Raw genomic sequence first — 15814 nt, 5'->3', positions numbered from 1 at the left:
CGCTGGCTGCTGGTGGCACACGGTAGCCCATGGCAACCCACTGTAGCAGGGGTTGCAGCCTACGCCATCGCCGGCGACTCATGGCAGCCCAGCTCCAGGTTGAGCTATTGTTCAGCAGCTTAGCTGTAGAGGGCAGTGTCACTGGCCCTCATATGTGGGATCCGAACCAGGGCCCTCTGGCTTCCCAAGCCAGCTCTTAACCATCGCGCCACTCGGCCGGCCCTGTACTCAAATTATTTCTTTGGTGAAACAAAAACTCATAGACACAGACAACAGTTTAGTGGTTACCAGAGGGTAAGGGGGTGGGGGATATGGTAGAAGAGGGTAAAGGAGGTCAAATATATGGTGATGGAAGGAGAACTGACCCTGGGTGGTGAACACAACGCAATATATAGATGATGTATCACAGAATTGTACACTGGAAACCTATGTAATTTTACTAACCATTGTCACCCCAATAAATTTTAATTAAAAAAAATTTATTTGGTCTTCATTCTGAATGTATACCCCAGTGTTTTTCTTTTCTTTTAATTTAGTGACTTTCCCTCCTGCTTCTTCCTTATCTTTCCCTCCTGTGCACACACATGCATGCGCACTGTCTTGCTTTATCCACGTCTGCCTTCACTCTTTTCTTTCCTTGCAGCTTTCCCATTTATTGAGTGATCATCGCGTAGGGTATACCAATAGTGAATCATTATGTTGCACACTAATGTAACGTCATATGTCAATTATACCTCAACAACAACAAACATTTTTTTAAAGAGGGGAATGATGCAAAAAAAGAGGGAGAGGTGGGAGAAGGGACTTATAATTCATTACATATCATCAGTAGTACCTAATTTTTAAAACACCACTAGATGAGAGTGTATTTAAAAGACCCCATACAGCTTAAACTTCTCAGATTCTACATATATATACTTTTCAAACATAATTTCACAGGCGTGATCATATAACATCTGCATGTAAAAATAAAACAATAAACAAATTAGTTGTTTTTCCTATTCAATTTGTTTCTGTTTCCTCACAAACTAAGGGAATTAGCTAAAGATTGACAAAGCTCTTCATGTTGCTAAATTAATCCTCTAGTTTATGGAGAAATGCAAAATTGAAATCTATAACAAGAAAAAAAAACAAATGTAAATAAGGACCTATCGCTTTATACTTTGTATCCCAAGATATGTCAGTTATTATCTTGATTTGTTGCTGCTGTTTTCCTTCAGCAAAGACTCAGCATCCAGAGGCTGAGGGTAGCTGAGTGAATTCATTCGACTCCCAATTCATTTTATTGAGTTCGTATAGAAAGCTGGTTAAAAGCACAGATTTAGGAGTCAGCCATCCCTAAATGTGTATCCTGACTCCCCAGATTATCAGCTATGTGAGCATGGCAAGTTACTAAACTCTCTGAGACTTAGTATTTTCATCTGCAAAACAATAGTAATAATAAACCACCTCAAAAATACAATAAGGAATCATAAGTGAGATGAGTAGAAAGTACTTAACACAACTATCTAGTGCTCGCTGCCAAGTACTTTTGCATTTCCAAAATAATCATCCCATAACATATATTTAATTTAGCACCTACTGTGTGACAGTTCCTTTTGACATAGAGTATATCTAATTCTCTCAGAACACTGGGGTGGGCGTGGGGGTAGATATGGGAAAGCACCCTTATTTTACAGTTGGAGAAATTGTGGCTCAGAGAGAAGAAGTGGCCTGCCTAAGGTGACACAGTGATTATGGGACTAGCAGGAGTTGAAGCAGGCTCAGCCAATATCAAAGCCTGTGTTCTTTCTAACAGGCTGAGGTGGGACTCTTTGAGGCACACACTGGGGGACACATGCTCCTATGACAGAGTGAGACAAAGGAAGCCAAGGCAAAGCAGCATGGAGGTCTCCAAACCTCCCAGTAGAGAATAAATCCCTCAATTATGCTTCAAGTTGGAGACGCTTTGCAAATCTCGACTGCACATTCTTTTCCCATCAAGTTCCTTGAAATTTCCCTTGAAAGACCATCTAGGAAAAAGCCACTCTCATTAGCCAGGGTCTGGCTTTATTTTCCTAATAAACAGAACTCTGGTCAGACAAGAGAGCCTCTTTTATTTTCAATCGATTCTTGAACATTTCAGCTGATTTTCTTCTATTTGGCTTGAAATTGTGATCTGGGAATGGCTGGTCCTGCAAATTGTCCTCCCATAAGGGAAGCCCCTTGAGGATCCTCAACTTGTTATTTTTAATCACTGTAATCTCCTTTTCAAAGGAGGCCATGGTCAGAAACAGAGCAGGCCTTTCAGAGCTTTCTAAAGCACAATTATTGCTGAGGGCAGGGGATGGGGAGGGAGAGGGAGGGAGGGTAGAGAGAAGTGGAGGGAGAGAGAAAGAAGTCAATATAGTACTAACAACTTGGGAAAGGCTGAATAATAATCTCAATGGGATCCTGCCTGTTGAGAAGAAACCCGATGTTTCAATATTTTGTAATAGTGACCAATTTATTCCAGTCCAGAGTATCTAAGGAATATACTAGGAGTGGGGGTGGGGGGTGGGCATAGAGGACAAAAGCTATTTGGGGATGAACTGGAATACTGGGGACAAAGGTTTGAGGCAGAAAAACAAGCCAAGGATTGTGAGGAGCCCTAATTCAGGAATAAGTAAAAAAAAAAAAAAAAGCAAATAGAACACCAGAGGAATGTTAATTTCCACAGCCCTAAGTCAATACTCTGAGCAGAATGCATTAGACTTACTTTGAACATAATTATTCTAAGGAAGTATAAGCCAAACACGGCCAGCACCTTCTTCTTCCTAACTTTGAGTGGCGGCATCAGGTTTGCTAATTGCAGACTATTTTTACTCAGAAGGCCTCAGTGTGGTTCCTGCAAGCTCTTTCTTTCAAGATCTCTCAGCCGCCAGAAAGGAGGAAAAGATGATTGTCCACCAGTAGCCTGAGTCAGTGTGTCACAGTCCAAAAGGCTAACATTTTAGGCTGAAATAACTGTAGGGTGAAAGCCTAGTGCTCCCCTCCCCCCAGTCCTAGTTCCTGCCTCCAGGCCATGGACACTTGGGCAGTCCTGGAACTTCTCTGTCCACATGAATAACCTGACACACCTCCCACCCACTGCTGCCCACCACCACGCCTATGCTGCTAGTCCTCATCCAAGCAAGGAGGATTTGTGTACGAAGAGATGCCTACTTGGACATTTGGTCTGAGCCCATACTAGCCTAAACCACCTTTAAAAAGTCCTGCTGGGGCCGGCTGAGTGGCACGTTGGTTAGGAGTTGGCTTGGGACACCAGCTCTGAGCAGCAGGGCCGCCAGTTCGGACCCCACATGGGCCAGTGACCCTGCGCCCTCTACAGCTAAGATGGTGAACAACAGCTGGACCTGGAGCTGGGCTGCTGTGAGTCACCAGCGACGGCGTAGGCTGCAGTGGACTGCAGTGGGGTGCCGTAAGCTACCATGAGTGACCGGCAGCCAGTTTGAGCAGGGGTAAGCAGCTGTTCAATGGCTAGCCACCAATCTGCCCCAGCCGGGAAGAGTGCAATGATCACAATACTAACATGGGCCAGTGAAGCAACGTCCTCCACAACTAGACTGAAGAACAAAAGGACAGCAACTTGTCTGTTCCCCTTCCCTGATCCCCCAATAAAANAAAGAATGAAACCTTGCCATCTGTGGCAATATGGATGGACCTAGAGGGTATTGTGCTGAGTGTAGTAAGTCAGATAGAGAAAGACAAATGTCATATGATTTCACTTATAAGTGGAATCTAAAGGACAAAATAAACAAAATAAAACCAGAAACAAACTCATAGATGCAAAGAACATTTTGATGATTGCCAGATGGGAGGGGGGTAGGGGTAGTTGAAAAAGGGGAAGGAATTAAGAAGTACAAATTGGTTGTTACACAGTAGTCATGGGGATGTAGGGTACAGCATAAGGAATATAGTCAGTAATATTATAATAACTATGCATGGTGTCAGATGGGTGATAAATGGGAGGGGGTTGGGGACAGGGTGAAAAAGGTGATGGGATTAGGAAATATAAATTAGTAGTTACGAAACAGTCATGGGGGTGTAAAGTGTAGGGAATATAATCAGTAATATGGTAATAACTCTGCATAGTGCCAGGCAGGTACTAGTCAGGGGAATCACTTCATAAATTATAGAAAGGTCTAACCACTATACTGTATACCTGAAATGAATATAAAATAATATTGAATATCAAAATCAATCAGTAAATAAAGTGTAAAAAAATTAATCAATTCACTTAACATAATATTTATGTAATTCAGATAAGCAACCTCCTGTTGGGGAGAGACATTTAGTTTCACGAATTCTTCAAACTAGTTTCAGTCCTAAAAGTGAAGCACCCTAAAACTCCAGAAACTAAACCCACTGTCTTGGATAATGTAGCAGTGGTCCATGAACCACCAACACAGTGATAGCTCAGAGAACTTTGAGACACAAAGGTTGCAAATCTCAGGCCGTGATTGGTCCGTTCATCCCACAAAAGTAAAAGGAGCATTCTAATTGGCTGTTGATGTCTATAAAAGATCAGATTAAAAAGTAAGGAAGAAAGGATGTGGTGGGGAAGCATAATAAAATGGAGTAAGAAACGTGTGGTGCGCAGCAGTGGCAAGCAGAAAATGATGGCAGTGGTGCCAGGAGAATGAGCTGAGATCTCCGAAGGACAGACAGACTGAGACAGAGAGCCCCAAAGCAGTCTGAGGCTATCTAGAGTGGAGTGGGGTAGCCTTAAGGCTACAGTTCTTGAGGAAGGGAAGCAGAGGAAAGAAGCAGACAATAAAGGTCCCCTGCAACTCCTTTTTACCATTTTAATGTGCCCCTGGCACTGATGTGCCTTTGCTTCTAGCAGCCAAAACCTGTGACTCTTTTCTGGAGGACTGTTCTCAGGTCACTGGAGCCTGTCCTGCCTAATAGGAAGTCCCAGCTCCCTTAAATCAGGGGAGGACCACTCTGAGAGGTACCTGACACTTTAAAATGGCCCTGCAGGATCAAACTGAAACTCTCCCTTTGGACCTTGCCTGGGGTCACCGCCTAGCAGGGCCTCTCCCCTTCCCTGTCCGGCTGCCCCACTCCCCTTCTCGTTTCCACTGGGAGCACTTCCTTAATACGTCACTTTCACCCAAATCTCACCTGAGGGTTTGTGTTATGGGTTAAATTGTGTCCTCCAAAAATACATGTTGAAGTTCTACCTCCTGTACCTGGGAATGTGACCTTATTTGGAAATAGTGTCTTTGCGATGTAATTAGTTAAGATGAGCTCATACTGCATTAGAGCGGGCTCTAAATTCAATATGACTGGTGTCCTCAGAAGAAGAGACATGGAGACACACAGGGAAGAAGGCCAGGTAATGACAGGGGCGGAGACCGGAGTGATGCATCTACAAGCCAAGGAACGGCAAGGATTTTCACCAGCAGCTGGGAGAGGCATTCGAAGAAACACTCCCTCCGAGCCTCCAGAAGGAACCAACGCTGCTGACACCTTGGTTTCAGTTTTGTAGCTTTCAGAATGGTGAGAGAATACATTTCTGCTGTTTTAAGCCTCTGGTGTGTGGTACTATGTATGGGAGCCCTAGAAAACGAAGAGAGTCACTTCTGGGAACACCACCTAGGACAGCCAATTGCATCACAGACACTGCCTTCAAGATAGAGTTCAGGCTCCATAGATGAAAGGCCCTCAGCCTCTGCCTACCCAGCGTCACATTCCCTTTCCCTGCCACACTACATTTCAGTCCTGGGACTCACTCACTGGCAGGTCCCTGAAAAGCCTTATCATTTTGCCCTGAAGTACTTTTTGCCCACATGCTACTCATATGCCTAGAATGTCCCACTTCCTCCATTCCTGGCAAACATCTTAAAAAATCAGCTAACTTTTCATCTTTTGTGTAACATTTCCTCTGACTTCTTAATCAAGACCTGGGTGCTCTCTTTCCTTAGACCCTGCTAAGATTAAAACAAAAACCAAAAAACTATACAATGGGCATAATAACAGTACTTACCTCAAGTATCAGTGTGAAGCATAAATGAATTAATACATGTAAAGTCCTTAAAATCATGCTTGTCAAGTAGGCACTTAATAAGTATTTGCTCTTATTATCAGTGATGAGAGTATTGCATTAATTATATTTTGTGTATAAGTGTTTGTTTACCCATTTGTAAATCCTTCAAAGGCAAGAGCCACATCTGAGCTCAGTGTAGTGATTAGCACAGAGTTGATATGCAATTAAATTTATCAAATGTGATCATGGACTGGTACTCAGTATTATAAAGATGTCAAATCTTCTCAAATTGATTTATAGATTTAGTGCAATATAAATGAAAATCCCAGCATGTTTTTGTGATATTGATAAACCAATTCTAAACTTCATATGAAAATGCAAAGGGGCAAGAATATCTAATTTCAAGAAAGAAGTGCAAAGTCGGAAGGTTGTATATCAAGACATATACAGCTACAGAGATTAAGCCAGTGTACTTAAGCAAGGAAAGAAAAATAGGCCAATTGAATAGTCCGGAGTCCAGAACAGTTTCCACAACTATATGGAAACTTGGTTTATGAAAAGATTTACCATACAGCAGTGGGAGAAAAACGATATTTTCAATAAATGTTGCTGGGACAACCGGATAACCATAGGCAAATCTTGGTCTTTAACTCACATCATACACAAAGTAAACTTCACATAGATTGTAGAGCTAAATGTGAAAAGTAAAACAATAAAGATTTTAGAAAGCAGCATAGGTAAAATGTGAATGACCTTGGAGTAGAAAAAGTTTTAAACTAGATATAAAAAAGCATTGATAAAAAGGTGAAGATATACAAATGGGATGATATTAAAATTTTGCTCATCAAAAGACACAATTAAGAAAAAGTAAGCAACAGTTAATACATATAACCAAAAATTGACTTTTACCCAAAATATATAAAGAACTCTTCCAGATCAATAACAAGATGAACAGAGAAAAATAGGCAAAACACATGAGCTACCACTTCACAAAAGAAGGTGCCCCAAGAGTCAATAACCATATGAAAAAGCATTCAACCTCATTAGTCAACAGGGAAATAAAAATTAAATCCACAATAAAATACTATTGAATGTCTACCAGGTTAACTGAATTTAAAAGGATCAATAATATCAAATGTTATTAACTGGCACTCTCACAATACCATTGATAAACTGAAAATGAGCAATTTTCACTGGAAAACTCTTTGGAAGTATTTACTGAAGCTGAACATATACATACCCCTTGACCCAGCAATGCCACTCCTAAATCAACAGAAATGCATATTTACATGCACCACATGACACCTCTAAGAATGTTCATATTATTTGTAATAGCACCCAACTGGAAACACTCAAACATCTATCAGATGTAGAATGGATATATAAATTGTGGCATATTCCTAGAATTGCCTTATAGTAATAAAAATGAACAAATTGCTACTACATACAACATGGATAAATCTCACAAACACCCTCTTGAGTGAAAGAAGATAGACACAAAAGAATACAAAGGTCTGATTACATTGATATATGTTTATATAAAGTTTAAAAACAGGCAAGAGCTCAGGGCAGTGGTTACACGTGTGAGAAACGGGAGCGAGTACAGATTTGACGGGGCACAGGATGCCCCTGGGGTGCCAGTCGTGTTCTATTACCTGATCTGGGTGCCAGTTGCATGACTGTATTCAACGTGTCATAATTCACTCAGCTGCATGATTTTTGGACTTTTCTGTATGTAAGTTACATTTTGATTAAAATATTATGAAACAATGTTTCTGAATGATAAATGTTCATCTTTTTGTACATCTGCGCAATGCCCTTAAAGGACTAATTATAAACTCAGCTTCCCAGAATGCTGCATTCCTATAGGTTCTGGAGGCTGAACTCAGTGTGGGTTTCAATCCATAATCATCATTGTGATGATGGTATTATACACTATAATCTGAAAGAAGAGAGGAGACCCTATCCCTCCACAGAACCCCATTATATGACTCTCTCCTGAAAGGAACAAATGTGCAGCATGCTTTGAGTCCCAGTAATGACTAAAGATGACTGCTTAGCAATAAATAATAGAATCTTCTCTCTAATGACTCCTTCCAAGTGCCTCCCAAGAGAGGCCATTAAGAGACCCAAGAAATTGAAGAAAAATGCTTACAAAGGAATAAAAAAGAAAAGGTCCATTCGGAGCCATCATGTTGAGCACATACAGGGAACCGGTTAAGAGCAAATATTTTGGATTAGAATCCTAGAGCTTCCACCTATTAATTATNCCAAAAACAAAACAAATTTGACCGGGCACATTCCTCCATTATTAAACCAATAAGGGTCACATATCCAACTCAGACTAGCATGTCTTGGGGACCTCAAGCACACTCATCTTTGTAAACTCATTTACACCCAGAGAGGTTGTATAAACAGCTATTTTCACCGCTGGTAAATGAGCTCAGGGAAATTAAAGGGCTTGCACAATGTCATACTCGTACAGCTGCTAAACCCAAGTCCATCTGAGTCCAGAGCCACATCTTTCCCTGCCCTGAGGAGCTGGGGCAGTTTCCCCCAGAGAACCCAGGTCCTCCGTTTGGGAAGGATTAAAGAGGCCAACGGGGTTACGCCGGCGTCCCTCCCGTCCACCAAGAGGACTGGCTGTTTCCCAGCTCAGCCGAGAGGCTGGTCGGTTTGGCTACTCCAGCCGCACGCCAACCCGCCTAATCTGTGCCGGGCTAGGTCGGGTGTCCTCCACCCAACGTCTTTCTCCTTTTCGGTGAAGTCCTGACGATCCCGCTGACCAGCGCGCCGGGGTCTGAGGGGGTGCTTTCCAAGCGCCGGGTGCCTCCACGTGCCAAGGGCGCCAGGAAGCCGGCTCTGGGTAGCTCCAGGTGGAGAAAGTCAGGGAGGGGGGTGGGGGTGGAGAGCACGAACCCGAGACAACGGGAGAAGCTTCTGAGAAGGGCGGTTCCTGGTTCTCGTCGCTTGTGTGGCCCGCTGACACTGCCCCAAACTTTCTCCAGTGTTGCTCCCACGGCTTCCTCCCGCGACACTAGGAACCGGGAAGCCGGGGTGGAAGGGCGACTGCTGTGAGCCCATTTGCCCCACCAGGAGCCCCCAAAACCCGCTTTTCCCTGCTTGGCACCAGAGATGATATATGAAGGGGTGAGGGTGGGGGAACACGAGCTCCGCCCGTGGGGCTCCAGGTGAGGCCAGGCAGGCTGCTTTCCCCGCCTGGTGTCCTATCTCCCACCTGGAGAACAGCAGCTGCTGCTGCCTGGGGAGATGACTGGGCTGAGGAGGCAGTCGGTGGGCCATGGGAATGGAGCCAGGGGTCTTCACGTCCGTGCGGGTGCAGCTACCAGTCCTGCCCAGAAGGCGCTCACCTGCTTGCACGTCCCCTCCCTGCGCTCGCGAAAGCCCGCTCTCAGCTGAGGAGCTGAGACGCGACATCCCTGGGACGCAAAGCCTACGGGGTTTCGGGAGCCGACGTTCCCCGGCCTCCAGGGAACAGGCCTAGGAATTCGGGCTTCCCTTTCGTCTGTCTCGGGCCCCCCTTTCCTCTCCGAGACGACCCAAAGATCGTTGAAGGCTCGTTCCACTGGGAGCCTGTCCTAGAAATCCAGGTTCTTTTCCGTCGCCTGGGACGATCAGAGAATAACTGCGAGTTCTTTCCAGGGACCCTCCCGAAAAGCTTCAGGCTCTTCCTACCCCGCGACCAGTTAAGGGGGAAGCTTAAAGTCCCTTTTTCTGAAGGGATCTGTCCGAGGAAACTGGAGTAACCGTCCCTCCGGTGGCGGGTCTCAGAGAGGCTGAAAGCTTCTCCTTTAAGGGTGGGAGCAGGGAAAGCCGGAGTTCACCACCTTGCCTGGGACCCAACTGGGAGAAGTCAGGGTCCTCTCCACTCGAGATGGACCTGGATAAAGGCGGGTCTCCAATGCTCTCCTGGAGCTGGCCGGCTCCCTTCCAGCCAGGCCGGTGTAACGCGTCTCTCAGCTACAGCCCACGCCAGACAACCGCGCGTCGGAGATGGGGGCTGCCTCGCCTGGCTGCGGCCCCCGCGACGGCCCTGGAACCGGCTGGCAGTTAAAAGGGCTAAGGACAGCCAGGACAGAAGGGCCCTTGCGGGACTGCGCCGGCACTGTCCACCCGGGGACTGTGCGCCCTCCTCCGGCACCGCGCGTTCGGCGCCCTATGGGGTCTGGGTCCCGCGCCCCCAACGCCACGCCCGACCACTTACCGCGGTAGCTGGTTCCCGGCTTGTAGAAGTCGGGGTCGCTCTCCACGCGGAGGCTGAACTCGGTGTAGCCCTCGCGCCTCGTGCCCTGAGCGCGCAGGATGCGGCTGCAGTAGCCCTCTGACTTGGGCACTTTGTCCAGGGTCTCGTCGGAGAAGGCCAGCGCCACGGCCAGGGGCAGCGCCAGGGCCAGCAGCGCTGGACTCCGGCTCAGCCTCAGGAGCGCCGGGGACAGCCTCATTCTCACCGGCCCCCAACTTTGTGCCGCTGCCGCCGGCTCTCGCCACGCGACTCCTGCCCGAAGGGGTCCCCGTGGAAGCGAGACCAGGGGGAGCCCGAGCGGGAGTGCCGGCGCTGGCGGCTGAGAGACTGTGCCTGCCTGGACTCGGTGGCTGCCGAGCTGCGCTGCGCTGCGCTGAGCTGAGCTGAGCCGAGCCGAGCTCTTCGAGGAAGGGAGGGCGGCGGCGAAGGAGGAGGGAGAGCTGATTTTGCCCAGATCCCCGAGCGCAGCGCTGTTTTGTTTTCTGGGCTGGCGATTAGCGGCGCGGCCGTGTTTATTTTGCGATGCTGGATTCCCAGGGTCTGGCGAGGAAATCATAAAGGTACAGGGACACTGCGGGCTCTGTCCCACCACCAAGGAGGCCGCTGCCTCAACTCCCACCCGGCCACACTCCGGATCGTGTGGAGGAGAATGCTTGAAGGAGGGAAAGACAGAACGAACTTTTGTTTCACACCTACTCTGCGCCTAGTGATCTGTTGGGTGGTGTACTTATGGTATCTGCTCACCTTCTCCACCCTCACTGCCCACAATAATCATAACATTACTTTCATTCTTTTTATAGATGAGCAAACTGAGCCTTCAGCCACACAGGTAAGGCAGGGTCAGATGCCATGACGCTCTTCCCATAGCCGCGTTGGAACAGGTCAGACTGGGAGATGAAAGACGGAAACAGTGGCTCATGCATTGGGCCCATCAGACACTGTGACCTGTGGCCTGGAATACTTTTGGAGATTCCTGAAAATGTAAAACGTTTTCTTTACAATCAGAAGAAATACAACTATATAGGTCCAGTAAAATGTTTCACTGTACAATATTAATATATTTTTATTTATAGCTACATAATACCATATCTACATAAAACCACAGTGACTACTATTGTTTTATGAAGGAAGGCGCTCACAGAGACAAAAGTGCCTAAGGTCCACAAGAATCCTCATATAGCCTTGGAAAGGAGTTTTGAAACAGTTCAAAGAAAAGCCTGTGTTTTCTTGGCTTAGACTTCAGTTCAAGCTCTCAGGCCACAGTGACAGATGTTTGGAGAGGAGCTGAGCTTGAGGGCTCACTGGGCAGAGCCTCAGGCATCAACCCCAAGGCCAAACAGGAGAAGGCCCAGGTGCAGGAATCTCTCCCAGGGTTTCCCTGGGCACTGACCGGAATCAAACCGTAGTCCTACCACTCAGCCATTGTGAGAGTTGAGCAAGGTGTTTTACCTCTCCAAGCTTCAATTTTATGCGCTGGAGGTGTCGGTGTGTACCTGTGGGCTAACACACTCTTCCTCTTGGGGTGCTAGAATCACATTAAATGACCCATATAAAACACTTGGGCTGCTCGCTTGTTGCCCCCCCCCCCCCAATGGGTCTGGCTGGCCCTGCAAGCTGCAGTAATGAGATCAAGTTCACCTTGGAGGTGCCTTAAGGCCTAGGCCTCCCCTCAGTGTGCCCATCCCACCTCAGGGGCTCTCAGAAGTTTTGGTTACTCACTCTTCCTTCCCCGGAGCTGTCAACACACCATAAGAGCTTACCTTTAAAAAGCAATCTCCTTTGCTTTCCGGGTCAGGTTTTTCTCTTTGACATCACTAACAGCCCAGAGGAGCCATCTGTATTGGAAGTCTCCATTCCTTTCACCAGCCCACTTAGTCCTCCATTCTTGTGCTGGAACTCCCGCTGCCACTATTAACTGGATACCTTTTCTCTGAGGTCCCCCGAGAGTTCCCCTTTGCTGAAGCCAATTACTGTATGCTCTTTTCTCAGCCCTGACCCTCAGCAGCGACAGATCCGGCTGACCAGCCTTCCTTTATAAAAGTGACACTCAGATTCACATCTGTGCCCTGAGTGAATTATCCCCGGCCTTACTGTCCTGGCTTGGAACTCATGCCAGACTCCACGGTGCACAAGCCCAGTGATCTGGCAAGCTCGCATTGAGTGTAGAGTTGGGGCCAAGTCTGGTCTGGGCTGAGCAGTGGGCACCAGAGAGAACAAAAATTTATTCATTCATTTATTCATTTATGTCCAAGGCCCTCCATTACTCAGCTCTGGGACACAAGACAGGTGGATATATTGCTTGTCTTTGTGGATCTCCCCATCCTGTGGGAAAGGTGACTATTAAATACAGTTACACAAATCTTTTCAAATTATAATTGTGATATATGCTACAAACTAAGTGGTTCCTAGCATACCCGATTTTATCTTACAGGACAGGAAATCACCAAGTTGCATAAAATATGGCTTCCGTCTTCAGGAAGCTTATTGTACGTCCAATAGCCGAAATATGTGCTCCTGAATATCTTCTCATCTAAATCAACATATTCAAATGTAACATGAAGGTGGGTGGGCCAAGGATGTAATAGTGAAGTGTTTATGGGACCTTGACAGGAAAACCATGTCAGCTAGACCACTTCCTCTTCCCACTTCTGGTTTCCAGATTAGGAACCTATAAAATTATCTGTCTAGGTGCGATAACTGGCAAAGGAAAAAGAACCAGCATTCAACATAGGCCTCACCAACAACAAAATGGGGTTCTTCCCACTGACCCCATCATCTGGGCAATGACAACAGGCTCTAAGCAGCCCATCAAGCCTCAATCCCGCTACCCAAGCTAGATTTCCCCACCCCACCCCAGCTCTGCTGTCATGTCAGACCTCTGCTCTCTCTCCACACTCCTAATCCATCACAAAGTCATTAGCTTTACCTTCCACTACGTCTTGCATCTGTCCACTTCTCTCCTCCTCTGCCACCACACCAGTCTGAGTTGTCATCATCTCTCAGCCTCCTAATTGGACTGCCCTCATCTCCTCTTGCTCCCTTCCAATCTGTCTTCTGCACTGAAGCCCAAATGATCCTTTTTAAAATGCAGATTTGAATATCAATCCCAAGGTTAAAATCCTTTTTCAGTGGCTTTTCAGGGCTCTCAGAACAAAGACAGAGATTTTTTTTTAAGTAAAATGGTTTATCAGTTGGAAAAGTGTCGTATTAATACTTTTCATAATGAAAATTTCTGTTTACAGGTTACAAAATGCAGACTATATTTTATGAGAACAAAGAGAATTTTTAATGTGGCCTCCAAGGTCCCGCCTGACTGCCTCTGAGGCCATGTGCCCCTTCTCTCATGGGCTCCAGCCACCACAGCTATCTGCTTTGTGAACTTTTGCCTGTGTGGTTTTCTCTGCCTGGAATCCAACATGCTTTAGTCTCTCTCACCCACCATCCTCTCCCAGCTAACACCTATGCATCCATCAGATCTCAGTGCAAAATTGCTTCCTCAAAGAAGTCCTTCCTGATTTCCGGGAACAGAGCCTCCCCACTTTTTATATGCTCTCCTGGAACCTGATACTTTTTCTCTTAATGTTCTCAGGTTTTATAACCGCCTATTCATTTATATGTTTGATTTCTACATTTTATATTTGTTCTGTGTCTGTCTCTATCTCTAGATTTTCAGTTTCATAAGGGCAGGGACTGTCTCTGGGACTCACTACTTTATCCTCTATGCACATCACGTGCCTGGCTCCGTAAATATTTGTTCTATGAATAAAAGTCTTTGACAGTCTCCCAGTGCCGTGTGACTCAGCCCAAGCCCTTCAAGTGACCTTTAAGACCCTCCATTATCTGGCCATAGATCCCAGACTGAGCTCCCAGTGACAACCAGCTGGGTTCTCTTGTCCCCCTCGTTCAGATTTGACTCAGCACCTTTGCTTTTAGCTTTCCCATCACCTACAATGCTCTTCCTTTTCTCCTGCCTGTTTAGATTCTCCTCTCCTCCAGAAAATGAGGTCCTTTATTCTCTCCTCTGAACTTCAGTAGAACCTATGAGGAGAAACATTTCTTATTTTGACTATTGTGCTCTGATGGATTGTCATGAACTGTTTGGTGTGTCTGTGTCTCATCTCCTAGCAATGAACCCAGTTTACTTTCTGTTTAATTTCCTGTTCAGATGTTTTGTTCTGTTGTAAAATACACTGGACTTCAAGAAACCTCTTTCCAGTTTTGTAGCCTAAGGCAGAGCTGATGTTAGTTGCTAGGGCGTTGTTAGGGAAAGTCATTTAACCAGGGCAGATAATTAATTTTATCAGTGTGTGTGGGTAGGTCATAGAAGAGAAGAGTTGGGGGCTCCACTTCTCCAAGAAAAAAAGAAGTTTCTTTGATTGGTAAAAGGTGAGATCAGCCTCTCCACCCCATCACACACACACATACACACACCCCTCTCTTAAAGAGAAGCGGGGAGGGAGTGTCTAGATTAGTGTTTCTAGAGTATGGTCATTCATTGAAACACACACATAAAATGTTTGCCTCACGTGCAAGGTCCTAAAGCCCGTCCTAGACCTAGTGAATTTGCACTTTGAACAAATTCAAACTACAGTTGAGGGACTCACTGTCCCAGAGCTTGTAATTCAGACTTGAGGTGCGATCATCTCTCTAACTTCCTCTGCTCCAATGAGTTTGACTCCATCCATACCAACTGCCTTCCCCCACTGAAACATCCTCAGCTTTGGAAATCTCTTCTCCCAACAGCCCTCTCTCATTCCACTTTCAGCTTTCCCATCTCCTCACCCCCTTGCATTGACTCCTCTTTATTATTGAGACTGACAATTGCTTCATCCCTTCTGATTGTCCCACCTATCTTGTTGTCAGTTCCTTCCCCACCAAGTCTGGACACCATGCTTAACCACTTTAACGACATCCTCATCAACACTTCTCATTAGGTCACCTCTTTCATTTCTTTACCTCCTCTCTGACTAACCCCCGTCCCTAGATCAACTAAGCAGAGCAATGGAACTACCCCAGGCTTCTGAGTTCTGCTGCATAAAACCTGGCAACCCCACCAACAGCCCTATTCAAAACTCATGAATTCTATTCTTAACCATAGCTTTAAAATATATTCCTTATCAGTTTCATTTCCCATTCTTCATAGTGTCTTCTCTCTTATTTCTAGTCCTCATCATTTTTTCAAGGCTGCTGTATCACTTTTGTTAGTCTTTGGGGAGTAACCTGGTCTCTTATTTCACCCCCCAATAGAGAATATTAGGAATGTACTTCCTCAAATCTGTCTCTTCTATCCTTATACCAAACTCTGGCAAAACCCAAGTTCATTTTTTTGCCCCAAAGGAAGAGTTCTGACTCATCAATTCTGCCAAGCTAATCCCTTCCTTATGTTCTTCTCCTCACTCCCCCTTCCTTATGCTGAACGCTGATCTGGCTGCTACCTTCTCTCCCTTTTGTATTTCTGTTTCCCTTCCGTCCATGTCCTCAGCTTGCAGACACTAGTAACTCCCCCGCCCCACCCAGGAGGAGGGTAGCAGTGTGGA

General features: G+C 46.0%; 1 protein-coding gene across 3 annotated transcripts in view; it reads right to left on the bottom strand.

Annotated features, from left to right (window-relative positions):
* The window catches only part of SPON1 (spondin 1), a 253854-nt gene extending 241599 nt beyond the window's left edge, over positions 1–12255 (bottom strand). Inside the window, exons 1-2 of one of the 3 annotated variants that reach the window (XM_019652852.1) lie at positions 12038–12255; positions 10239–11250 (exon numbers count right to left, since the gene is read on the bottom strand). In XM_019652852.1, coding sequence (XP_019508397.1) covers positions 10239–10833 — 595 coding nt within the window. In that variant the 5' untranslated portion in view covers positions 10834–11250; positions 12038–12255. The remainder of the gene's footprint in view (positions 1–10238; positions 11251–12037) is intronic. The other 2 variants (XM_019652850.1, XM_019652851.1) reach the window with 2 other exon arrangements.
* Positions 12256–15814: the final 3559 nt, after the last annotated feature.

Source organism: Hipposideros armiger, unplaced genomic scaffold, assembly GCF_001890085.2.
Source record: "Hipposideros armiger isolate ML-2016 unplaced genomic scaffold, ASM189008v1 scaffold_188, whole genome shotgun sequence".
Taxonomy (NCBI): Eukaryota; Metazoa; Chordata; class Mammalia; order Chiroptera; family Hipposideridae; genus Hipposideros; species Hipposideros armiger.
This window is presented reverse-complemented; position numbering and strand designations above follow the sequence as displayed.